The sequence below is a fragment of the Choloepus didactylus genome, chromosome 5, assembly GCF_015220235.1.
Source record: "Choloepus didactylus isolate mChoDid1 chromosome 5, mChoDid1.pri, whole genome shotgun sequence".
Lineage (NCBI taxonomy): Eukaryota > Metazoa > Chordata > Mammalia > Pilosa > Megalonychidae > Choloepus > Choloepus didactylus.
Genome location: NC_051311.1, coordinates 163,115,009 through 163,141,118, shown reverse-complemented (window position 1 = coordinate 163,141,118; position 26,110 = coordinate 163,115,009). Strand labels below are relative to the sequence as shown.

The window sequence follows — 26,110 nt, the reverse complement described above, 5'->3', positions numbered from 1 at the left end:
CACCGTAAGAACATGGGGGGACCAAGAGGAATTTCTGATGACAAGCATCCATGAGGAGCCCCCAGCTGGGCACGAAGGGTTGTATTGTGTTACGTTATGAATGCAGGAATCCCAACCCTTAGTCCCATTTTAGGGGTACAGGCTGACCACCCCCTGCCCCCTGCCCACTCCTGCCCTTGCCCTGCCGAGATCTAACTGTGTCTTTTCACACCTAGGCTAAGAAGTCCATCTCCTCCCACCTCAGCACCCTCGCGGATTTTGCCATAGAGATGTTTGATGTCCTGGATGAGATCAACTATCAGTCTTACAATGATTTTGTCCTCCGAGTGGGTAAGGCATGGTTCTAAGCTGATCTCGCCACTGGGGCCAGGTCCCCTTTCCTACACCCACAGATCAGCACATGTCAGCCTCCTCCCACGGCTGGGGCAGCCTGGTCCTGGGTTTCCCGAGAGAGGGGCCTGCAGGTGGGGTTCCCAGTCCCAAAGCAAGGAGGGAGGTGAGGCTAAGGAGATACATCCTTAGACATTTCAGAGTTGCCTCTGAAAACCAGTTATAGAAGTGAAGATGCTGTAGAACAGTGAGTTAGGGTCTTGAAGATTTATAGCCCAGCTCATAAAACACATTAGAAATCTCCGGGTTGTCTTAGCTGGTGGTAGCAGTGCATCCATTCTAGAGCATCCAGTGTTCTAATGTACTTAACAGCAAGCTCTCTTTCAGGCGGGATGTTGGTCCAGAGCCCCTGCAGCACCTCTGATTGGCTGTAATTTAGGGGGAGATGCTTGGCAGGGTCAGGGCAGTTCACTTTGCACTACATTGCCCAGCACCCAGGCTCCCCATTCTGGACCCAGGGATCTAACGAGTAGACATACCCTCATGAAGAAAGAACCTTTCAAGGCTGGGAAGTTCTGGTCCTTTCTTTGCCACAGGGAACCCCAGGGTAGAAACCCTGTCACTCAGGCCCCATTGGGTGTTCCTACAATGGGGGCTGGATGGAGGGTCCCTGGGGCCCCAGTGCCCTCAGGCTGCCTAAGTCTCAGTCTTTCCCACCACTGCTGGGCATCAGGGTTGGCAGAGAAGGGCACTCTGCTTTCCTCCCCATCGGTCTTGGATGTGGCCCCTGTGCAGCTTCTCTCTGGAATCTCACATGTCCGCCTGCCTCTGGCGGGCTGAGCCCTCACCTGCTCAAGCAGTTGTGTGTTGCACACTCTCCTCTTGCACCATGCCAGCACTTCCCTGCCCCCTTTCCAAGGAAATTTACTGGACCAGTGGCCAAAACATTGTTAAAACTCCTTGACCAAGCTCAGAAACATAAGTCCACACATGCATAATGTAGCTCGGGCGCAAAGAACTCCATTACAGGAATTGGCTGCAGATGCAACCTACTAACGAAACCATGGTGGGCTCAGCCCCCTGGCATTCCACCCCTGAAACAGTCCTGCGAGGGGCAGGTTTATTATCCCTTATTTGAAAGCTAGGGAAACTGAGGCCCAGAGAGGTCAGTCCTTGGCCGAAGGTCTCATGAATGACGATTCCAACTGGGTGGAGCTGGGTTACCAAGATGCCGTCCAGGTCTGCTGCCACCAGAAACAAATTGGACCCTGGGTTCCGTCAAGAGTAGGAGGCCTTCATTCCTTCCCTCAGAGGGAATATCACGATCGGTTCTGATCAGATCAGATAGAAGAGATTTTGAGCAGTAGGATCACATCAAGGAGGAAGGTTAGAAGGGGCTACCTTGTCTGGAAAAGAGAAAATGCATGGGAATGGGGGACAGTGCATGGTTGTGATCACATATATTGGACAATCAGATGCCTCAGAGGCTCCAGGGGCAGGTCTCAGCTGAGGGGTAGATGTTTCAGGAAGCAAGGCCTTGTCTCAGGATTAGGAATGACTTTCCACCAGCTGGTACTGGTCCACAGGGGATGGGGTGGCATTGGAGGGGGGAGGATGCTCCCCTGGGTGCAAGCAGGGGCTGGAAGATGCCGTGGAAGGTCCTGGGTTACCCCAGGATCCAAGACCCCACAAGAGGAGCAGCTTTCCCCACTCAGAAACAGGGAGTGGTCCCGGCTGGGGTCAATTCAGCTTTTCAGCTAACGACAAACTATGTGGTTGCTGTTTTACAGGCATCAACGTCGGCCCCGTGGTGGCTGGCGTGATCGGGGCCCGAAGACCGCAGTACGACATCTGGGGAAACACAGTCAACGTGGCCAGCCGGATGGACAGCACCGGGGTCCAGGGGAAAATTCAGGTCAGTCCCATCGGAAGCTGCTAAGGCAGAGATGCCCATTTGGCAGATGATGAAACTGAGGCCGCAGAGCAAAAGTCCCACAGCCCATGTGCGACAGAGCAGAACTGAAACCATGTCCAACTCCAAAGCCATGTTCTTTCCATTAAATACCAAGGCCTGTTCATGTGTGGGAAACACTTCACTGTGTATTCAAGTGAGTCTGCCTTGCAGGGGTATTGCCAGTCCTTGCCGTTTGCTTTGCTATTTGGCTGATCGCCCCATGTGAGTCACTGCAGTCCCAGGTGCTGGCTGTAGAGTACACTGTGCCAGGCTGGTGAGCATTGGGAGGGTCCCAAACCATATCCCTTACTGGTTGCTCAAGGCTCTCTGCCAGCTGGCCCCAGACCAACTGTCCGGCCCCTTCCCCAGCTTTTCTCCCCTGCCACCCCAGCCTCCACAGTCACTCTTCTTGCACAGAAGTCCTGAAGCTCTTCGCTTCTTCCATGTCTGGATGCCTGCACACCCCTGTGCTAAGAACCCCCAGTCACTTGTCTTCATTACTCCATCTTTTGTTTCTGTTTTTTTTTTCAATTTTTATTGTAATAACATATATGCAACTCAGATATTCCCATTTTAAAAACCACTTTCAAGTGTACAATTCAGTGATATTAATTACATCCACAGTATTATGCTACCATCACCGATGTCCATTACCCCACTTTTCTCATCACAGAAACTCTGCATCCATTAATGATAACTCCCTCATCTCACACACACCGTTCCATCCTGGTCCCTGGTAACCTGTAATCCATTTTCGGTCTCTATGAATTTACTTATTCTGGGCATTTCATATAAGTGAGAACGGATGACATTTGCCCTTTTGGGTCTGGACTGTTTTGCTCAACATGATGTCTGCAAGATCTATCTATGATCACTCCCTATTCATTCTTCAAATTTCTAGCATGTTCCATGCATGCAGCCACACTGCCTTCAGGTCATTCCCCAAAGGCCCCTAGATGCCATCACAGGGTTCTGTGATGGCTCGTTCCGATTGCCAAGACCTCACGTGAGGCTGGCATGGAGTCTGAACACCACAGTTGCAGAATTTGGAATGACTATTATGAAATTATAAATGCTGATGAACAGTTGCTGGCAAGAGCTGTAATGCAAAAGCCAAGCACCAGCTCTAACCTCGGGGTTTCTAAATGCCTTCCATTGGCAACTCCGTTTAATCCTCCCAGCATCCCTGGTTATTATTCTCCAGAGCCCAGATTGGCAAGCCAAGACCAGCAGAGGGAATGGACTTGCCCAAAGTCACATGGGCAGTGAGCAGCCTGGAAGCCGGTTCAAGGCAGTGGTCTGCTCAGGGTCACTTCTTGGAATGAGTGATGAGAAGGTCAGGGTGAAAGCTCTAAACATACAGTAGGAACAGCCTTGCTCCCCTATGCCCACCACCTATGTCAGCACTCTTCTGGGGCTCTCAGGATTCCCTCTTTTGTCTCCCAAGCAGTCCCCCATTTTCAGATCCAGCATTACTCATCCTTTCCTGCTGTTCTGGTTTGCTGAAGCTGCCATTATGCAAAATACTAGAAATGGATTGGCTTTATAAAGGGGATTTATTGGGTTACAAATTTACAGTTCTAAGGTCATAAAAGTGTCCAAACTATGGCATCAACAAGAGGATACCTTCACTGAAGAAAAGTTCATGGCATCCGGAACACCTGTCAGCTGGGAAGGCACGTGGCTGGCATCTGCTAGTCCTTTGCTCCTGGGTTGTGTTTCAAAATGTCTTTCTCCAAAATGTCTCTGAGCTTCTGTCTTCACTCTTCTTTCACAGCTCCTGTGCATCCTTGCTTCTTTCTCCCAGGGCGTCATGTCTTAGCATATCCTAGGGCAAACTCTGGGCTTCTGCTCTTAGCTTAGCATCCCTAAATGTCCTTCGGTCCACATCTCCAAGCATCTCAGTGTCAGCAAGCATCTAGGTCTGTGTCAGCTCTTAGTTTCTCAAATACTCCAGTGAACTAATCAAGACCACCCTGAATGGGTGGGGTCCACACCTCCATGGAAATAATTCAATCAGTTATCACCCACAGTTGGGTGAGTCACATCTCCATAGAAACACTCAATCAAAAGGTTTCTACCCAACAAGATTGGATTAAAAGATCATGGCTTTTGGAGCGACATAATGTATCCAAACCAGCCCACCTCTGCAGGCAAGAGTGGTGTAGAGAGGCAGGTTGCTGAGTGGGTACACTTAATTCAGGAGATTTAGAAAGCGGCCACTTCCTGTCTCATTCAGTCCATATGTCTGTCCGTCAAGCATCTATTCGGCATAGGGCAGAGATTACGTGTCACATTCAATCCATAATCCATCCATCAGGCATCTGTTAGATACTAGCTACCAGGTCAGTTATTTTGGACAGTCCCTTGGAGCCAACAGTTTTTTAAAAAAGGTCAACCAGAATCTTCTGGAAGCTTTCATTCTGCTGCTTAGAACACAGACAAGAATTCCCACATCTTTGAACTTTATATAAGATGCTTTTACCCCTCATGCTGTTCTGCAACCTTCCCCAAAGCTGGTTTTTCCTCAAAGGAGGGTGTGGTAGAAGGCCCCTTCCTTTCTCTGGCCTAGCACAGCTGCCAGTGATGAATTGTGTCATTTCTAACCAGAGCTGACCAATGTCATCCCCATCTCTGCCTCCCTTTGGGCCCAGGAGTGGGCCCTGCAGCTGCATCTTCATTGCAAAAGCCCCCACCCAGCTGCTGGGTGGCCCAGCTATGCCCCCCTTGTACACACAGGCCTTCCAGCCTCCAGCCCACACCCTGCCTCACTGGGGCCTTCTCCTCAGGCTGTAGGCCACACAGCCGGTGCTGTCCCCCAGGGGCCAGCCTTCCCCCTTGTGTCCTGCAGCAGCCCTTGACATGGCTGGGCTCTCTCTCACAGGGCCTGCTTCCCCCAGACAGTGAGCCCTGATGTCGGGGACGGCTGCAGCCCAGACCCAGGGAGACCCACCACCCTGGGCGCAGAGGACAGAGTGAGCATCCAGGAGAACCTGCAGAATAGCCACAGCCCCAAGTGCCACGGGCACCTTCCAGGTTCCGAAGTGCTCTCTCAGACGGCCTCATTCAGTCACCCACCTTGCTGGATTCCCTATGACACACCAAGCCCCAGAGGGCACAGCAAGCTTGATAATCCATTCAGGAGTCGGGGAGACTTTTTCAAGGCCACTCAGTGTGGTAGAGGCAGGATTTGGACACCCAAACCTCTGCCATTTCCTGGCCCCGTGCATCATAGCTGGACTCCCACATGCACGAGCATCCCATTCCCTCCTGGACCACACCTGAGGGTGCAGCATCCTGGGAAGGACTTCACGAGCCATGGAACCCCCTCCCTCCTCCATTTTAGGCCCATAGAGGTTAGCATACTGTGGGTTTGGGCCAGGTGAGAGCTGGAACTGGAGCTTTGCTAACAGTGAGGGGCAGCTTGGCACTCATCAGCTCGGAACTCGGGACCCATAGAATTCCCCTTCTCAGGCCTCGGCCCACCCCCTTTGCAGCTGTGAAGCTTCTTGTCAACTTCCCTTGCCGGTTTGGTTGCCAACTTCCTGTTCTGCCAGAATGCAAAACACCAGAGATGGATTGGCTTTTATAAAGGGGGTTTGTTTGGTTACAAAGTTACAGTTTTAAGGCCATAAAGTGTCCAAGGTAAGTCATCAACAGTAGGGCACCTTCACTGGAGGATGGCCAATGGCATCCAGAAAACCTCTGTTAGCTGGGAAGGCACATGGTGGCGTCTGCTCCAAAGTCCTGGTTTCAAAATGGTTTTCTCTCAGGACTTTCCTCCTAAGCTTCAGCTCCTCAAAAATGTCACTCTTAGTTGCTCTTGGGGTGTTTGTCCTCTCTCAGCTTCTCTGGAGCAAGAGTCTTCAAAGGCCATCTCCAAAATGTCTGTAAGCTGCAGCTCCTCTCTCCGCTCCTGTGCATTCTTCAAAGTGTCCCTCTTGGCTGTAGCAAGCTCGCTCCTTCTGTCTGAGCTTATGTAGTGCTCCAGTAAACTAATCAAGGCCCACTCTGGGTGGGGCCACACCTCCATGGAAATTATCTCATCAGAGTTATCATCTACAGTTGGGTGGGGCACATCTCCATGGAAATAATCAAAGAATTACAGTCTAATTGACACTAATACATCTGCCCACACAAGATTGCATTAAAGATAATGGCGTTTTGGGGGACATAATACATTCAAACTGGCACAGTCCCCTTCCCAGCTTTTCACACACACTCTCCCATATGCCTCTGTGGAAGCTCCATTCATTGTTGGATGGTTCTTTGTGAAATTCTTGGTGAAGGCCCCAGAGAGATTTCTCTCCCTTCGCCAGGCCCAAATTAAACATTTGCTTTTTGTTCTTGTTGTTTTTGTTTTTAAAGAAGTGAATGAGAGAAAGAAATGTCAAATCAGAAAGAATTGCAAAGAGGTCTCTTATTTTGTTCTTGAGATAATAACCAAGCAGATATTACCTGTCCTGATGCTTGAGCCCTCTGCTTTCTTTTGTGTCAGAATTCCAAACCTGGACAGGAGGGTGTGTCCATGACGAAGTCCCAGGGAAAGCTGGTGGAGCAGCTTTCCTCTGAGGAAGGCTGGCCACGATGACATCCATACAACCTTCCCACGTCATTCGGGTCCTCGAGCAGTGTGCTTCTCTGGAAGTCACGGTCTGGCCTCAGCAGGCAGCAACCTGAGACCGAAATGCCAGTCGGTGGCAGGGCTCCTCCCTCTACTTGTCAGTGCCACAGAACTAGAAAGATCTCTAGGGACAGGGTATCAAACCATCACTTTGGAGATGCAAGAAGGACTGGCCCATGGCAGATGGCTAAGTGACGTAGATTTTCAAAGGGGCTCCTGACCTGGCCACTCTCCCAGCCTCTCGCTGAACTTGGGCACCCTTCTTGCATCCCTCGGCCTCCCTCCAAGTTCCTGACTCAGCTCCTTTCCAAGACCTACCCTGGGATGCCACACCGCTAAGGTTCCTTGCTGACCTTTCAAGGCAAGGCGGTCCACAGGTGGCACCTGTGCAACCTGATCTTTCAGTGACCCAGACTCCCTGCACCCTCAGCTCAGCCCCTGGCCACCTGCAGTCTCTGCATGTGACAGGGGTGGGCATGGATCTCACACTGCCTGGGTGGCTGTAACAAAGTGCCACAGGCCAGTTGGCTTAAACAACAGGAATTGATTGTCCCAGAGCTTTGGAGGCTAGAAGTCCCACAGCCCGGTGTTGGCAGGACAACGCTTTGTCCGACGTCTGTCACGTTCTGGCAGTGGCTGGCTGATTACCTGTTCTAGTTTGCTAATGCTTTGCTGGAAGATGGCCAGTTGTGTCCGGAGAACCTCTGTTAGCTGGGAAGGCACGTGGCTGGCTTCTGCTCCAAAGTTCTGGTTTCAAAATGGCTTTCTCCAAGGACATTCCTCTCTAGGCTGCAGTTCCTCAAGACGTCACTCTTAGTTGCACTTGGGGTGTTTGTCCTCTCTTAGCTTCTCCAGAGCAAGAGTCTGCTTTTCAATGGCCGTCTTCAAACTCTCTCTCATCTGCAGCTCCTGTGCTTTCTTCAAAGTGTCCCTCTTGGCTGTAGCTCCTCTTCAAAACCTCACTCACAGCTGCACTGAGTTCCTTCTGTTTGTCAGCTCATTTATATGGCTCCAGTGATTTAATTTAGATACACCCTGAATGGGTGGGGTAACACCTCCATGGAAATTATCCAATCAGAGTCATCACCCACAGTTGGGTGGGGCGCATCTCCATGGAAACACTCAAAGAATTACAATCTTATTAACACTGCCCACACAAGATTACATCAAAGATAATGGAGTTTTGGGGGACATAATACATTCAAACCGGCACACTACCTCTAGCTTACTGTGTCTCCATCCCCTGCCATCTCTCTCCCTGTCTGTCTTCTGCTGTGAATACATTTCCTCTGCTTGTCAGGACCCCAAGCCTGTTGGATGAAGGCCCACCTGATTCCATTTGGCTTCCTCTAAACTTTGAGATCTTTGAAGAGGCTATTTACAGATGGGTTCACATCAGAGAACCGGGGGTGAGGGTTTGACCATGTCTTTGTGGAGGACAGAGGGCTGCGTGTGGCCAGCAGTGGTGGGGGGTCATGTTTGGCTCTGGCATCTTATTGTGGAATTCTTTGGATATCATTCCTTTTTGTCCTCCATAAAAAAAGTGGAAAACAGCAAAATCGAAGGACTGACACTGATGATACAATGCAGGTTTTTTGGGGGTGTGATGCTTTGGGGCTTACGTTGCCTGGCAAGAGGTGGAGGAAAGCTCAACTCTCAGTTCCGTGACTTTGAATGGAGGAGTTGTGGGGTTGATTGCAGAAGGAGTGAACAAAATAAGACATATTATTGCAATCCATCATGCTGCATTGTGTCCAAGGGGCAACAGAGGTGTGCTGGTTTGGATACATTACGTCCCCCAGAAAAGCCATATTCTTTAATGCAATCTTGTGGGAGCAAACTGATCAGTCTGCTGATTGGGGTGGAACCTCTGACTGAATTATTTCCATGGAGGTGTGGACTCCGCCCATTCAGGGTAGGTCTTACTAGTTCACTTGAGTATTTAAGAAAGAAGCTAAAAGCTGACACACCCAGATGCTTGCTGACACACCTGAAAGATGCTTGGAGATGCAGACAGAAGGACATTGAAGAAGCTAAGCTAAGAGATGAAGCCCAGAGTTTGCCCTGGAGAAGCTAAGTGAGGACCCCCAGATGCTTAGAGAGAAGTGCCCTGCGAGAAAGAGGCAAGGATGCACAGGAGCTGAGAGGGAGAGGAGTGAAGAAAGAAGCCCGGAAACATTTTGGAGAAAGCCATTTTGAAACACAACCTGGGAGCAAAGGACCAGCAGACTTCAGTCACGTGCCTTCCCAGTTGACAGATGTTCCGGATGCATCAGCTGTTCTTCAGTGAAGGTTTCCTCTTGTTGATGCCTTAGACTGGACACTTCTATGGCCTTAGGACTGTAAATTTGTAACCTAATAAACCCCCTTTATAAAAGCCAATCCATTTCTGGCATTTTGCATAGTGGCAGCATTAGCAAACAGGAACAAGAGTAGTAGTGACTTTTCATTTCATTTTATTTTTTTAAGAATGGCGTCTCCCCTTTATACCTTGTCAGGCTATTGCCCAGCACTTGCACGTGGTTTTAGGTTTGTGTGAAGTTCCTGCTGAGACCCTGTGGGTGGTGGGCTGGAGGTAGTGCAGCTCCAGTCTCTTGGCCATGGGTCAGCAGCCTTGGGGCATTCAGCTGGGCGAGCACCATTGGGGAAGTTCAGTACTCCCATTTCTGTTTTCCTGTGTGGGTCCTCCCCACCCTTCACCCTCCCTGCTTACCCAGCCACCCTGGGCTGACCACAGGTAGATCACTTGGCAGGTTGCACTGGTACAGGGAGCTGAGCAAGTGCTGTTGTTTTGTTGCTGATTTTTAACTTTTGTACCATCCTGGACGTGCTTGCAATTGTCCTCATCCATTTGTTCATTCATTCTCTCATTCGTTCATTCAACGAGTATTCATTAGGTGCCTGCTGTGTGTTTCTGGAGTTGGGGATATGATTGGTGTGATGTAGACAAGATCCCTGCTTTTGTGGCAGTTGTGTCCTGGTGAAGGAACGAGACAGGTTGACACTTATGTTATTTAGAAAGTGATAAAAGTGACGAAGAAAGCCAAGCAAGGCACAAGTTCAGCTGCACTCAGAAAAGCACAGTTCCTGCCACTCCCAAGGGAAATGTCAGAGGGTGGGCTTGGGATGGAGTGATTTGTCAGAAGTAGAAATAGCAGAGTTCCCATGACCCTGCTGGGGAAAATTAGCAGGGGGACATCAGGGGTGGGGGAGGTGTGTGGGGGACAGGTGCATCTCTGTGGGGGAAAGAGAAGGAGAGGCTGTTTGGGGGGGGAGGTGCATCTGGGGGGGGAAGGGGATATGTGGGGGGGTGGGGTCATCTGTGGGGAAAAGGGCACATGGGGAGAGGTTCATCTGTGGGGGCAAAGGGATATGTAGGGGGTAGGGACATCTGTGGGGGAAGGGGCATCTGTGTAGGGAAGGGGCATTTTAGGGGGGGGAGTGGATCTTCAGAGAGGTAGCCAGGGGTGGGAGGCAGGGAAGAATGGAGGGGGGCAGTTCCAAGAGCATCTCCCCCAACATAAAACAAAGAGAAGCCAGCCATGGTCCTCCCATTTCATCAGTTACTGTCTCTTCTAGCTGGAATGTTGGCTGGGAACTGGACACCGAGGAATTCAGTAATGAACCTTGTCTCCTCTGGGTGACTTACCCACCTCTCCCACCACCACCACTCCACCACGTGATGAGAGCTTGAGCCTGGGGCTGCTGCAGCCCCCACCCTCCCTGCTCCCTCCAGCTGCGGCGGTCCCTGCTGGCCCCCAGCTCTCTACAGGCGCGGGACCTCCTCGGATGCCCCAGAGCCAGGTGGCTCATTTCCATCCTTGAACATCAGGACTGAGGGGTCTCGCTTGTGCCTGGAGCCCCGGCCCACACCAAAGCCCACCTTCTCTGGGTCCCTGGCCGGCCTGTCTGCCCGCTGCCTGCCACCATCTCTGGGTTGGCCCTGCTTAGCTCAGCTTCCCCTCAGCTACCCTCCCACCCCATATGAAGTATTGCCTTCTGTTCCTTATAGGCTCTGGCTCCCAGCCGCCTCTGCAGGTCCCCATCTTCTTGTGGAATCATAAGCTTGGTCCTGAGGAGAAGCAGACAGATCTGGGGTTCTAGGCCCAAGCAAGCTAGGAGAACTGAATCCAAGTCCCTGTGGAGGTTTAGTACCAGATAAAACCTTGGGCCCTTCCAGCACTCCTCAGAGGCCCACGGTGACAGTAACACCCAGTCTCTTCTGTGACAGGTGACGGAGGAAGTCTACCGGCTGCTGAAAAAATGCAGTTACCTATTCGTGTGCCGAGGAAAAGTCAGCGTCAAGGGGAAGGGCGAGATGCTGACGTACTTCCTCGAGGGAAGAACTGACGGGAACGCTTCCCAAACCAGGTCTTTAAACCTGGAGCGGAAGATGTACCCTTTCGGGAGAGCCGACCTCCAGACCAGGCTGGCCACGAGCTGTCCGCCAGTGTCCTCCGTGGCCGGCTTCACGGTCAGAGCCGGGCTTGGGGCTCTGCAGAGCACAGGGCTCCCCACACACCCCACCCACCAGTACTGCCCTTCCGGAGCCGCTAGGAAGGAGGCTTAGCAGAGCCCCATGCTGGCCGGCCTGCTGAGGGCCCACTTCAGAGCAAATGAGGCAGAGGCCACGGGCAGTGGTTGCACCAAGGACCAGCCTGGCCAGAGGAGAGGCTTCTGGAAAGCCAGGGCTTGGAGACGCTTCTCTGAAGGTCTTCACAGAAGAAGCATTGCAGCAGCTTGGATGAGGGTGCCTTTGGCTTCTAAAACAAGCACACCCACTCCCGCGCCTCTGCACAGACCTTGAGGGTTTATAGGCAGTGCGTTCATTCATTCAGTCTTTTCCTTCATGGCCTAGGGATGGGTGTTTGACCACGTTAGCATCAGGTGTTGGGAACTTCAGAACATCTGCCCAGGTGGTAGTGAGAACGGCGAAGGTGCGGCTGGTTGGGCTTCAGGTGACCAACCAGGTGAGGTCAGTGTCGGGGCTTCAGGCCTCAGAGCCCAACCAGTGCTGGGTCACGGACACGCAGGCAGGAGCGTGGAGCAGAGCAGGTCTCAGACATGATGGTTCGAGGAAATTGGGGTGCCCTCTCTCAGCTGCACGGAGAGCGGCTGCACCGGCTTTCTGCAGGTGTGGTGTGTTGCTACGTGAGATCTTCGAGGACCTGGCATCCCGCTTCCGTAAGCATGACTGTGTTGGAGCGTCACGCTGCTGGGACCTCCTCCTCCCTGCCCCATGGGGACGGCAAGTGGCTTTTAGTCCACCTGACAAGCCACTTCTTACATTTTCATCTTTTGGCCAAGGGAGAAAAGGAGATGGGCCTCATTTCTTATCTTTTTCAGCTAGGGTTCTGGGTTCCTCTAAGCTGAGGAGCACAGAGCTTTATTTTGAAAACAAGTGAGCCTTGCCCCATGAGATCTGACTGGATGGAACCTGTTGTCTCTCTGGATATGTCATCTCAGATTCAGGCTGTTGTCATCAGACCCAGTCTCGCAGGGGCAGGCGGTGGCACAGCACTGTTGAAACGGAGGCATCTCTGGCTCGGGCTTCTTGATGGATTGTGATGGACATCAGCACTGAGGACAGGTGCTGGGAAGCAAGCAGGAGAGAAGAGGGTCTGAGAGGCCCAGAGGGAGAGGCCCGGCCAGGAACCGCCAGGCCCAGCCGGGCTTCAGCTCTGGATCAGAGGGAAGGACCCCCGGGAATGGGAGGGAAGGGCCGGTGGTCTCTCCTGGGGCCGGCCAGGAGGGTAAGCGTCCAGAGCCCACAGCTCCTAAGCCCACCCAGGAGGGTTTGGGTGGACGGAGGTGAGCCCTGCCACGGTCACAGCCAGCGGGCTTGAGAGGGCTGAATTCAAAGACCCTCTCCCCAGCCCTCCCCAGGGGCCTGGCACGGGCTTTTCCCTCCTGAGAAGGCTCAGGGAAAAGGAGACGTGACACCCAGGCAGGGTGGTAGCAGCGGCCATGGGCAGCAGGGGATGTAGCGTTCCTGGGGCGGGAAAGCCGGGGTGGCAGGGCGGCCTGCAGTGGCCATGGGGCAGTGGCCTCTCTAACCTGTTGGTGAGCCTGTGCAGCTGGGATGGAGCAGGGCCTGCTCAGAAGGCCCAGAGCTGTGGGTAGCCCGACATAGTGAGGAAGGGCACCTTTTACTTTTGGGGCTGGGGCTTCCTGGGTGCCCGAGCCACGCCCGCTGTCGGTAACCCCTCTGCCCCTACCCTGGCTCTCTACTGCATTCCCCTTGCCTGGCTCTCACGTCAGACCCAGGTGGGGTGAGCCAGGCCTTCCGTGTCACTGCTGTGCTCCTGGGGACAGCAGGACTGCGAGGCCTGAGGGCAGGGGGCTCTGGGGAGGGAATGCAAGCAGAGGGCTGCCACCCCATGGGGCATCCACCAGGCCCTTGCATGTCTGCAGGAGCTCCGTGCTGTCAGATTCCCCCGCCGCAGGGGCTCCTGAGAACAGGCCAGGCTTCTTTCTGAGCTCCCGCAGTCAGCTTGGGCTGGAGCTCAGGGTGCGTTGAATTGTGCAGAGGTCTCCTGAGTGAATGGTGATCCTGGCACCCAGGAGGAGCTGTTAGCTGGGGTCAAGGGTCCAAGTGGGTCTGGCACAGAGGGGGACCCTCCCCCAGAGAGAGACAGCAGGGGGAGGAGGGAGAGAAGCTGCAGAGGGGGCACCCCAGCTTCCCAGGCTTTGGTGGTTGGGTGCCCAGGCTCCTCCCAGCTCCCTCATGGGTCACACCCTGTCAAGCCCCGGAGCTGGGAGCCAGGGATGCAGGGTGGCAACGCGGCCCCTCGAGCAGCTCACGCCGTGGAAACCTGCTGCTCTGCCTCTGCCCGCCACCACGCCCTGCCACCTCCTCCATGCCTGTCTCTGCCGGCTCTGCAGCGAACACCTCCAGTGTGGTGACTGAATGTCCCCTTGTGCAGTGGGGCTGTGGCACAGGTGGCTGTACCCCCCCAAGGACTTTGTCCCTGCGTCTCCTCGCGAGACCCCCAGGGGTGCCAAGTCTCAGCTCATCCCAAGCAGCTCTCAGACCCAGGAGCCAGAGAGAGGGGTCCATGCTGGCTCAGCCACCTGCCCTCCCCTCAAGTGGGGCGCTCCTTGCCAGCATGCCAGGTCCCGGCCAGGATTTGTCTCTGCTTCCATCTCCTCTTCACCTCTACCCCCTCTTCCTTCCCTCCCCCCCCAGCACCATGTGACTGGATTGGAAGCAGGAAGTTTCAAACACAGGCTACCCAGAGCCCCCCTTGCATGCAGGGGCTGGTAGTGAGTGCGGACCTGGCTTGTGGGGCCTTGGGCTCTGCAGGGGTTCTGCGCCCCTCCTCCAGCAGATGCCCAGGGCCGTCCGTGAGCAGGTGCAGGTGAGGGCAGGATCAGAAAAGCAGTGAGCTTGGGGCCACCCTGGGAGCAAAATCACTTCTGTTGCCCTGCAGGGGCAGGGCTCCTCCAGTGAAGCTTGTGGTGTGTGGCAGACAGGATACTGCCCCCAGTGGTGTCCACGCCCTAACCATGGGGCCCGTGAACATGCCTTCTGCATGGCAGAGGGCACTTTGCAAGATGGAGTTAAGATTACGGGCTTTAAGAAAGGGAGGTCATTTCAGAGAACCCAGGTGGGTTCACCGTAACCACGTGGTCCTTTACAAAGGGAGGAGGGAGGCAGGAGGGTCCGACAGGAAAGGGGAATAAGAGGTTAGATTCAAAGCATGAGAGGGCGTTGGTTCGTACTTGTGATTTGAAGATGGAGAAGCCACAAGCCGGGAGCGCCATGGCTGTTAGAAGCCGAGGACAACCCCAGCCGACAGCCAGCAAGGAAGCCAGGACCCCACTTCTCCCACCATGAGGAAATGGATTCAGCCAATGGCCCCAGGGAGCATGGGAGCAGATTGATTCCCCAGCTCCTCCAGAGGAAAACCCAGAGTGGCCGATACCCCGATTTCCACCTCGTGAGACCCCGAGCAGAGAACCACCTGGCCACGCTGTGTCCAGACCCACGAGATCATCAACACATGTTGTTCTGAGTCACCAATGTGTGGCCTTTTGCTATGGCAGCCATTGGAAACACATCTAGGAGCCCACCCTGCACCTCGGGGCCCTTGACTATTTGTAAGTGGATAACCAGTGGCCACTTTTAAGGGTTTCTTCTTAAATGAGCAAGTACTTCCTTCATCAGCAGTAATTCCAAATCCTACTGATTTCCTGTTAGCACAGGAACCGTAATTAGCCATAATGTCCTTTGGGGTTTGGTGAAAAAGCGACTCCCTTTTTACATGTGATCAAACGGTATTATATTGCCTTATTTATTTTTACTCTTGTACACTCTTGTCACCAACGCTAGAGCCTTCCAGTTAGGATTCTCTCAAGTCTTAAAGCCGTTCTGTACATAGTGCACCAATTGCAGGTGTTGCCTGTTCACGTGTACCAAAAACGACAACCCTGAGACCGGGGTGGAAGGCACACCTTGCCCAGGTGTGGTGATGTGCATAACGCCTGCCAGGCCCCTGCTTGGTGCCAGCCCCACCCTCTGGAAATGACCCCTCTACGTTCCCTTAGCGACCCTTGCATGCCTCTCACACCTGCTGTTGGTAGAACAGCAGGGGCCCAGGAATGTCTCCAGCCACTGACCCAGGGCCCGGACCCGCCTGCACGTGTGTGTCCATCAGCGTGGACGCCACAGACACAGGTGACCTGAGCTGCCAGGCTGTGCTTATCAGGCTCTAAAGCTGACCCGTCCTTACAGCCTTCTGTCACTAGAAGCAATAACTCTAACTCTATACTGTAGAAACAAGCCTGGCTCAGAGTACCTTTGCATTTCAGAGACAAGCCATGCATTTGAGTTTGCCTGAATTTGAATGCGTTGGGGGTTATTGCTGAGCCTTCCAAAGCCTCCCTGCCCCCTTTCATGAAGTCCCAGTTCTGGGCACAACTGTGGGTTGGACTGTCCATGGAGGTAAAGACTGCAGCCCGGGTGTGGGGAGCAGGCAGATCTGTTTCAAACACTTTTACGGGTCGTTTTGTCAACATAGCCTTGGGGCAAGGATGGAGGGAAGGCAAGATCTGTTTGATTCAATGAATAGAAGGGGGTCAGTCACTAAAGCATCTCACAGCCAAGAGTTAAAAGGATAAAATCCCAAGGCTGATGAATGAGGTGCATTTTAGATAACTGGTGAGGCATCGAGGCTTATCCCTGAAATAACCATGCTAGTCCCGGCTCGTCTTCCACTGTGTTTTCCTGGTGGGAGACAAGCCCTCTAGACAGGATGCCTGCCTTTTGGGGGCAGGAAAAATTAGGGAACACCTGATCTGGAGGATTCGGGTGTCTGGGCCTCGAACAGGATTCAGCTAGCCTGCAGAGAGAACGTATTTTATTTCAACTCAAAATCAGTAGAGTGCTTTGCTCTCCTACTAGCAACCTAGAAATATTGTTTAAACTACTTGTCTGAACCTGCCACTTTCCAAGGAAAGAAAGTAAAACAGCCTAGCAAGAACCGTGTCTTTGGGAAACTGTGGACCCATCAATGTTTCCTGCAAGTCAGAGTGCATTTCCTAGAAAGCTGTCTGGTCTACACTCCCCACATGGAAGGTATATTGCACACAGCATGCTTGTACATGGTTTATAAAGTAACTGATGCACAGTTTTACACTCTTCACTGTATACATTATAGTCAGAGAAGGCAATTATATACTGATATATCTTGCACATGTAACAAGAGCCGGCTAATAGATTGGCTGGTAATACTTTCCAATTCTGAAAATTTGCAGATCTATTAGCTACATACAAATTGACACAACCACCACCCTCCAACCCAAAGCTGACTTGCTTACTGTCAGGCTCTTTTAAGATATTTTGTAATGGCGTCAATTAAAACAATTTTAAAAGCACCTTATAAGAGGCAATTTGATTGTAAACTATTTGGTTTGCTAAATAAAGGGCATGCCGCAATGCAGGCTGGGAGGTGAAATAGCAGGACTCTTGCCCTTGGGCTTCAGGACATCCTGCCTCCCCAGTTACAGTTTGCTTTCAAGGTTCCTGGCTGATTTTTGAGCCAGCAGTCCCTTATTTTCAATTAAAATTCCATGTTAGATACTAGCACACTGTTGATGAAAAATGTGATCATTTCTCCATGAAGTAAATTGGGCTTTGCATTCATGACTCCTGACCTCAGAGCAGGGAGCTGCCCAGGGGGGTGAATTTAAATTAGATTCAGGAGGGGTCCAATAGAGAGCTCAGCAGCAGGCTCTTGAGCTCATGTACCCTGCCCCAGAGGTACGTATTTTTTGAGGAATACAGGTATCCAAAACAGTCATGGGCTTACTAATCATTTCATTCTCTTTGGCACAGAGAGAAGGGCTAGCGGCCACGTGCCATAGTTGGCCAAGTGGCCAGTGGGGACTCGGGGTCATGTTGGGCTTTCTCAATGCCAGTCTACCCTACTCGTTAGGTTGCAAACCCCTCTCCCCAGCCAGGGCCTGTGAGCTGCACCTACACCATGCAGAGGCTCATGGCCAAGGCACTGGGGGAAAGGGGCCTCCTGGGGCCATGGGTGTGAGAACCACCTCCCACTTCCTGAGGCCATCAGATGGACCCCATTCCAAAATGTGGAAACAGAACCAGGGGTAGAAGTTCAGGAGAGCAGAATTGGATTCATGCAAGAGAAGACTTGTCTTTTAGTGGTGAGTTATCCATAAATGGGGTAGGGTGGTGAGTGCCCTGGCCCTGCAGGGCTTGCTTGCCGAGGAAGCGCTGGCCTCCAAGGGGAGTAGGTGTCTGTGACTCTGTGTAATAGGAGAGAGCATGGCCCTGGGACAGCTGCCTGTGAGGCCAGTGGCACCTACACCACACCAAGCCAGACGCAGAGCAGAGCCGAGATTGGGGGGCCCTGGCCATGGTGGTTTGTGATTTGGCCCTTGGAATGCTTTGGGCTCTTAACTTACATCTGTGTGTATATTTTCATCTCAAAGAATCTGTTTAGCCCTAGGAACCTAACCCCAAAACATCCATGTCCAAGTGAGAGCTGATAGCCCTCCTAGCCATGTTTCATCTCCATGAAACCAACTGGGACGCTTGAAAATAGTCCAGTGACTTTTCTCCATTTGACCCCATTTTTTCACACTTATTTGTGGCAGATCATGCAATGTGCTGTGTGAACATTTGTCACTCTCCTCTGTCCACTCCATAAACAGCACAGACCCTGATTTCAGAGACCACCTGTGGGGCCTAGAGTTTTCCTAAACACATTGACTATGGTGATGACTCATACATTTGTATTTTTTTTAATTTCCGTGGAAGTATAATCCATTATGTCTCATATCGAATGTGCTCATGCTCATTACCTTAAAAATAATTACTTGGCTAGAGGCACTGATGAATAGAAATCATTTTGCATGTGTGTATTACATAGCATCAGCAAAATAAAAATCACTAATTTGGTCCCTTGATTAAGATACTTCACGTAAGGAACAAAATTAAATTTTTGCGTACAGCCAGATGATCCCCCCACCCCTCCGCCGAGACATTTGGTGAAACCATTTTGAAGTACTCTTGGCTTGATCTCGCTTGGAAAATCCTGATCCTCTGAGGGATGGTTTGGTGCAGTGGTCAGCAGAAATAGCCTCCCAGCTGCCTGACAAGCATCCCGTCCTTGGGCTCCATTTCCAAACAACTGCTCCATGAATAAGAAAGTCTCATATTGTAGTTTTCTTTTTAAGTCCATTTCTAAAATAGCAGCCCAGAAATACAGTATTCCAGGGACATTGATGACCTAAGCAGTCATATTTATTTTTGTTTAGTAGCTCGGTTTTGCTTTTTATTTTGTTTTTGTTTTATTTGGTTTATATGTGTGTTTTTGTTTCGTTTGTTTGATTTTGCTCTACATGAGGGCCTCTGGGGAGAGCCCCAAGGTGGGTGTTGGCCCCAGAAAACCAGGAAGGAGGCACCACAAACCCTCTTTGCATCGTCCCTCCCCATTGTCCTGGCAGCCAAGGTACTTCCCCGCCGAGGGGCTTCCATCTTGAGCTCTCTGTTTGCCAGTTGGCTTAAACCTTGGCTGTGACATGCTAGGGCACGGGAAAAGGAAACAATAAAATGTGGTCGTCTTGGGTTGTGGTTCACAATTGACTGGAAAAAAACATCTTGGAAATCAGAAAACCAACCACAATAGCAACCATCTGGCCTAAAGCTGGCTGCAAATAACCACCATTTATTTCTTCGACATGTGATATGTCTTAGTCGTGTTAGATTTCATTCCTGTGTGAAATTGGTGAGTTCCTTTCTACACATCCTTAGATTCAATATGTTCTATGGTAATAATTACAGGGAAAAGGGCAATAATCACTCTCTTCTCTAAAATGTGTCTCCAATTGATTTCTCTGTGTGACCACAAATTAAGGAAAGAATAATTACTAATATCCAAATTCAGCTTTATGGTGAACACTATCTTTTTAATGCTTTTTCTCACTTTCTTTTTCAAACAGCTGGCAGAGATCAGTCTTCTTATAATATTTATTTTGCAGACAAAGAATCTGTTGAGGCCCAGAGAGGTCACAGATTTTAGCAAAGTCACATGACCAGTGGGTGGCCAGTTCTGTCCAATTCTAAGCCCTGATTGTTTTCCATTATAGTTTATTGCCTTGTGGCTTGCTAATGATAAAATCAGCAAACATTGTGTTGGATTTGATGTCGAACTCTAGTTAATGGGGACACAAATGCCCACCATGGACAAGAGGATGACTTCAGGACAGTTGCTTCTGGGCAGAGTTTGGGCCTTGCCCCTGGGTGGGCAAGGTGTGGGCTAACAGCCTGTCCGTGGACGTGGGCTCAGGCTGCAGGTGCCTGCCCTCCTGTGCTGGCACAATCACACTGCCTTCCTTGACCCCAGATGGCTAAATTAGAAAAATGCATATCCGTATTTCTTCTTCAGCAGGGTCCGCAGTACAACTGATCCCCAGCAAGGAAATAAAATGTTAAGCATGGACAATCTTTAATTTGTCTTACCTTAGTTTATATTCCACATGGCAGCACAGCCTGTCATAAATGAGAAGACAGGCCTCTCTGATGTCAAATAGGGATGAGAAGTGTGTTTATGGTCCCTTCACCCACAGACTTCCCCCAAACATTCCTTTACTTAATTTGAGCCCATTCCTGGCCAGGAAATCACGTGAGCTACCAGAAAGCAGTTGGTTGTGTCTTCCATTTCCAGGCTCATATTCCTTTGCCTTAGGACTGTCCCATGTTATTGTCACACACTGGCACGGCTTAAATGGATTGATGTTGCTCTCCAAGGGTTAGAGTAACTTTGAAAAGCACATTTCACTGGGAGCTTTCAGAAGGCAGGAAGGGGATTAGGATGGATAGTGAGAAGCTGGGTGAGTAGTTCGGTATCTAGTGTCCTTGATCTTCCCATTGGCAGTTGATTCCTGCCAATTGCAGGCAGCTCAGACTTTCAAGTGGGTTGGTTTGCAAAACAGTTTCTGTCCATTTGTAGAGCATAAATGTTCAGACAGTGATTATGTCCCAGACGAGCGCTCGAGAGATTGGTTGCACCTATTGGGTTCAATAAACTGCATGATGTCTGCAAGGACAGTCCTCTGGAAGGGCACGGCTCTGGACATGTGCAGTGAGGGAGTTTGCTCGGCAGCACCAAGGACCTGTTTCTTGCCTCCCACCAGCAACCACCACTCCACCCCGGGTCCCTGGCCCACGAAGCACAAGTCTCAGGAGACCTCTCCCACATTCTGGGAATCCCAAGGAAGCCCGTGGCACCTCTTGCATCCATCAGGAGTATTGATATACTCACTTCAATAACACAAACACCCAGTGCTAGGGAGGTGTGCAATTTGCCTTCATCCTTGTTAAAACTGTGTATATGCAAACCCTCTTGCACTCTGGAATTGCATGCATGCGATTTCTAATTGTGTGGAACTTAGTTTGAACTTGAAACCTTGTAGCATTTACAAAAGGACAGACCCAGGCCCCTTCCTTGGATCATCTGCAGGCTCGCCTCAGAGCATCCCGTGAGCCACTGAGAAGTCAGTGGGATCTGGGCTGGCTGTCGATCGTTATTATACAGGTTTTATGCAGCATCTCTTATCAACCCAAAGTCCCCTTCCCTCCGTTAGCTTCTCATTTAATAACTGCACACCAACTTGCACAAATGAAAGTAATGTAATATTATGATCATCTCTTAGCGATAAATTCCATACTCGATTTAGATAAACCCAGAGTCCACTCTCGGACTCTCTTTACTCAATGAGAAAAGTGATGTAAATTTCCCAAGTCCCTCCTGTGTTTAGCTCGAGGCAGTTGTGTCCCATGATGGAATGGAGAATGTAGTGGGCAAAGATGTCGTTTTCCCCAAATAATGTAATTCATTGAGGATGCTTCTGTAGGTGTAAAAACAAAACAATAGGACTATATTCAGAATCACAATAACTCAATATCACTGGGTAACTTCTCATGATAGATTTGTATAAACAATACGGGTCTATTTTTATGTAAACTGAAAAACTGTAGAGTATCTTCCAGTCTTTTTCAAGATTGTTTGAAATAAGTAATTGAATAATTTGTCCTATTTTTATTTTAAACAAGTGAATGGGCTGAAATGTTAAATGTGAATGTACATTTCTTAATTGCAACTTTTCTACTAAGTGTTTGCACTATACTTTCTGGAATCTTATTTAACAAAAATAAAGGAAAAATCTGCTTGACTAAACCCTGTCGCCATTTTAATTCAAAAATAAATGATTGTATGGATACCTTAAAAACTGCTCCTGCCTGTTTCACTCATCCTTTAGGGAGAAATGTCCTGTAATTTCTTTTGGTGGCTTGGAGTTCTGTGTACCCCAGAAAAAGATGTAAGTAGGGCTTTCTGATGAGGTTACTTCATTTAATGTGTGGCCCAATTCAATCAGGTTGGGTCTTAATCCTGTTGATGGAGTCCTTTATTAATTGAGCGAAATTCAGACAAAGAGAAAGCTGCAGAGGGAGCAGTCAGAAGCTGAACATCAGTGGAACCAGGAAAAGAAGGGAGAGACGGGAGATGTTGCCATGTGCCATGTGACAAACTAAGGACCAAGGTTGGCCGGCAGCCAGCCCCCAATACCACAGCCTTCAGGGAGAAAGCATCGCGTTGATGATGCCTTGATTTGGACTTTTTCCCAGCTTCAAAACCATGAGTCAATACATTCCCATTGTGCAAGCCAACCCACTGCATGGTAGTTGCTTGAGCAGCCTAGAAGAATAAAACATTTCTTAAAACATTGTCCATCCCCATGCTTCTTTGGAGAGCTGGTGTGAGTGCTGCTCTTCTTATAAGAAAACCCTGCAGGGTCCTTTCTGGGCCTGGGGTCCCAGACATCACCCCTAACAGGGGGTAGCAGGTATGATTTCTTGCCTGTTGACCCCTGTGCTGGTTGGAAACTGTTGATGGACCCCAGAAGAGCCATAATCTTTTACCCCAATCTTGTTGGGTGGAACCTTTTCATTGAGGGTTTCCATGGAGATGTGACTTACCCAACTGTGGGTGACACCTTGATTGGGTTATTTCCATGGAGGTGTAGCCCCGCCCATTCAGGGTGGGCCTTGATGAGTTCACTGGAGTATTTGAGAGAAGCTAAGAGCTGACACAGGCCCAGATGCTTGCTATTGCTTGGAGATGCTAAGCTAAGAGATGAAGACCAGAGTTTGCTCTGGAGAAGCTAAGAGAGGACCCCCAGACACTTAGAGAGAAACGCCCTGGGAGAAAGAAGGAAGGGATGCACAGGAGCTGAGAGAGGAGCTGAAACACAACCTGGGAGCAAAGGACCAGCAGATACCAGCCACGTGCCTACCCAGCTGACAGAGGTGTTCTGGATGCCATCAGCCTTTCTTCAGTGAAGGTATCCTCTTGTTGATGCCTTGGTTGGCACTTTTCTGGCCTTAAGACTGTAAATTTGTAACCAAATAAACCCCCTTTATAAAAGCCGATCCATTTCTGGTATTTTGCATAATGGCATCTTTAGCAAACATGACTATACCCCAAGTGAGAGACTACTGGAAAGGGTAATTTGCCTTATTCACATTTCCCCCGACTAGCTCTTTTCTTCTAAAATCTCTTGCTGTTGCAATCTTTTATAAAAGAATAGGAAAACATCTTGCCTGCTCCAAATGAAGAAGGAAAATTGAGATTTACTTCTACTACCTGTCTCAATTGACCTCCCCTTGACCATTTACTTAGATGGAAACATCTTGACTGAAATTATTTCTTCAATATTCCTTTCAACCATGCCAATCCCATGCAATTGCTAGTTGCCAGAACCAACCTTCTTGTTCTTGTGCAAACATGACCCTGGGTTGCCATCTGTTCCTTCCATCTACCTCTTTCTTAAGAAAAGACCTTAACTTACCCACCATCTTCTGTCCTTATACTATCTCTTCTCTCCTCTGCTCCCAAAGAGCTAGGCATAGAGCAGAGAGCTCAGGAAGTGCACATGGTAAGCAATGGAACTTATCAAGTACTATAAGTGTTAGCAATACTGCGGTGGTTTGGAGCTGTATATACCCCAGAAACACATGTTCTTAAACTTAATCCATTCCTGTGGGTGTGAACTCATTGTGAATAGGACCTTTTGATGAGGTTACTTCAGTTAAGGTATGGACCAGCCAAATCAGGATGGGTTAATTCTATTGCTGGAGGCTTTTATAAACAGAATGAAACAGACAGATGGAAAGTCACAGGAGCAAGAAGCTGAAGCTCAACAAAACCTGGAAGAGAAGGGAGAGGCCAGGAGAAGCCACCATGTGCACTGCCATGTGACAGAGGAGCCCAGGACCAAGGATTGCCAGCAGCAGCCCCAGAACACTAGTCTTTGGGAAAAAAGCATCACCTTGATGATGCCTTGACTTGGACTTTTTCCCAGCCTCAAAACTGTAAGCTACTGAATTCCCAGGGTTTAGGCCAGCCCATTGCATGGCATATGCTTGAGCAGCCAAAGAAATGAAAACAAATATCTTAATATCAAAAGAAATCAAGGCAACACAAGAGGAAAAACCACAACAGAGTGAAAATCTGCCTTGGCACTTGAGAAACCGATGCAAAGTCTGAAATGTGGAAGTGAAAATTCCAAGAGCTGAGACAAATTTGAAGAAACCAGGAGTGGCAGTTGCACTCCTAGGAGTAAGAGCTTCTAAAGCTGGGAACGTTCCCCTACCATGGTACAAGCGAGAGCTCAGAAACAAACCCAAACAATGATGTCTGGGTCCTTAGTACCAAGCAAGGAGGCAGTGCACAGCAGGAGGGGAAGGATGGAGCATTCAGAAAAGCATTGAGAAAATTGTCTTTCCGTGTGGAGAAAACTGTCCCCATAGCATATACAAAAATAAAAAATGGACAACTTTATGATGACACCATGAACAACTGATTGTACACTGTGGATAAATGTATGGTATGTGAATATAACTCTATAAAATTGTAGGAAAAAATATATATAGGAGTAAAAGTTTTGAAGAAAACATGGTGAGAGGGATGTACCTATCTACTGTTGATGAGCAGGTAGAATGGTGTAGCCTTTCTGAAGGTCAGTGTGGTGGTTCCACAAAAAGTTAAGTATGTGGGGACCAAAAGGTCCTGCAACCTCATTATGGGGTGTGTCATTTGAAGATCTGAGAGCAGAGACATGAATGGACATTTGCAAACTGGTGTTCATGGAGACAGTAATCATGATTTGCAATGGGTGGAGGAGACCCAAGGGTACACTGACTGAGGAACAGAATGGTGAACTGTGGTGTGCGCATACAATGGAATACTGAGCAACTACGAGAAGGAGTGAAGCTGTGAGACACACAACAAGGTGAATGGATCCTGTACACAGTATTTGAGTGAAGTATGCCAGAAATAAAGGCAAACACTATAATGCCTCACCAATATGGACTAACTACAATGTGTAAAGTCAGAACTGAATCTTAGAACATAGCCTAACGTGGAAATGATTATTGTAATAGTCTCTAGATAGTAAGCTCTTACAGCAGTCAACTCTATCCCTGAATTGTAATGCCTATCTCTAAACTTTGAGATGCTGATCCCTTAGTGTATAACCTGATTGGTGTCTGGAACAATGTGTATCTCTGAGACACCTGAAACTCAGAGCTAGAGCTCGGCAGATATAAATGTCAGTATTAGCGCATACAGCAACTCTTAAAAGAAAAGCTGAAAAAGAGCCCAGACTTCAATTAGTGATATGAATGAAGCAGGTCTGGTTAAGACCAGGGCAAACCAGGCCAAAGGGTAAAGGTCGAAACTGACTGTGTTTTAAAACTTCAACTTCCATGTGAGACCAAGGGAAGAGATGTCTATTTGGTGCAGGATCTATATTTTCTAAACAGTGTAACTCTACAGTTGGTTTGTTCAAACACCACAATTGCATGGAACTTTGAATAGGAAGTGAGATATGGTAGGTTAGTATAGGTTAAAGTGAAATAGTGACACATCCCAAAGTAATTTGGGCAGATGATAAAAAATATATTTACAGCCTCCCCTCCCCCTGCCCCGAGTTGCTGGGGGAAGGTGCAGAAGTGTTGGACTTCCTCACCTGGACTGGTGTTGATGTTGTCACAAACATTGGGACTGGCAGTTTGATGTGCTGAGCCCTCAATCGTGGGACTTGCCCTTATGAAGCTCATTACTGCAAAGGAGAGGCTAAACTTGCATATAATTGTGCCTAAGAGTCTCCCCGAGTGCCTCTTTGTTGCTCAGATGTGGCCCTCTCTCTCTCTAACTGAGCCACCTCAACAGGTGAACTCACTGCCCTCCCCACTACGTGGGACCCGACTCCCAGGGGTGTAAATCTCCCTGGCAATGCAGGATATGACTCCCGGGGATAAATCTGGACCTGGCATCATGGGACTGAGAGTATCTTCTTGACCAAAAGGGGGATGCAAAATGAGATGAAATAGTTTCAGTGGCTGGGAGATTTCAAATGGAGTTGAGAGGTCACTCTGGTGGACATTCTTATGCACTATATAGATAACACCTCTTAGGTTTTAATGTATTGGAATAGCTATAAGTAAATACCTGAAACTACCAAACTCCAACCCAGCAGTCTGGACTCCTGAAGACGATTATATAATAATGTAGATTACAAGGGGTGACAGTGTGATTGTGAAAACCTTGTAGATCACACTCCCTTTATCTAGTGTATGGATGGATGAGTAGAAAAATGGGGATAAAAAC

General features: G+C 49.7%; 1 protein-coding gene across 2 annotated transcripts in view; it reads left to right on the top strand.

Moving 5' to 3' along the window:
• Window positions 1-19,884, top strand: part of ADCY1 (adenylate cyclase 1) — a 225,425-nt gene extending 205,541 nt beyond the window's left edge. The window contains exons 18-20 of one of the 2 annotated variants that reach the window (XM_037837223.1): window positions 216-330; window positions 2,121-2,245; window positions 11,140-19,884. In XM_037837223.1, coding sequence (XP_037693151.1) covers window positions 216-330; window positions 2,121-2,245; window positions 11,140-11,478 — 579 coding nt within the window. In that variant the 3' untranslated portion in view covers window positions 11,479-19,884. Of the gene's footprint in view, window positions 1-215; window positions 331-2,120; window positions 2,246-11,139 lie in introns of those variants that run through there. The other variant, XR_005217080.1, reaches the window with a different exon arrangement.
• The last annotated feature ends 6,226 nt before the right edge of the window (window positions 19,885-26,110 follow it).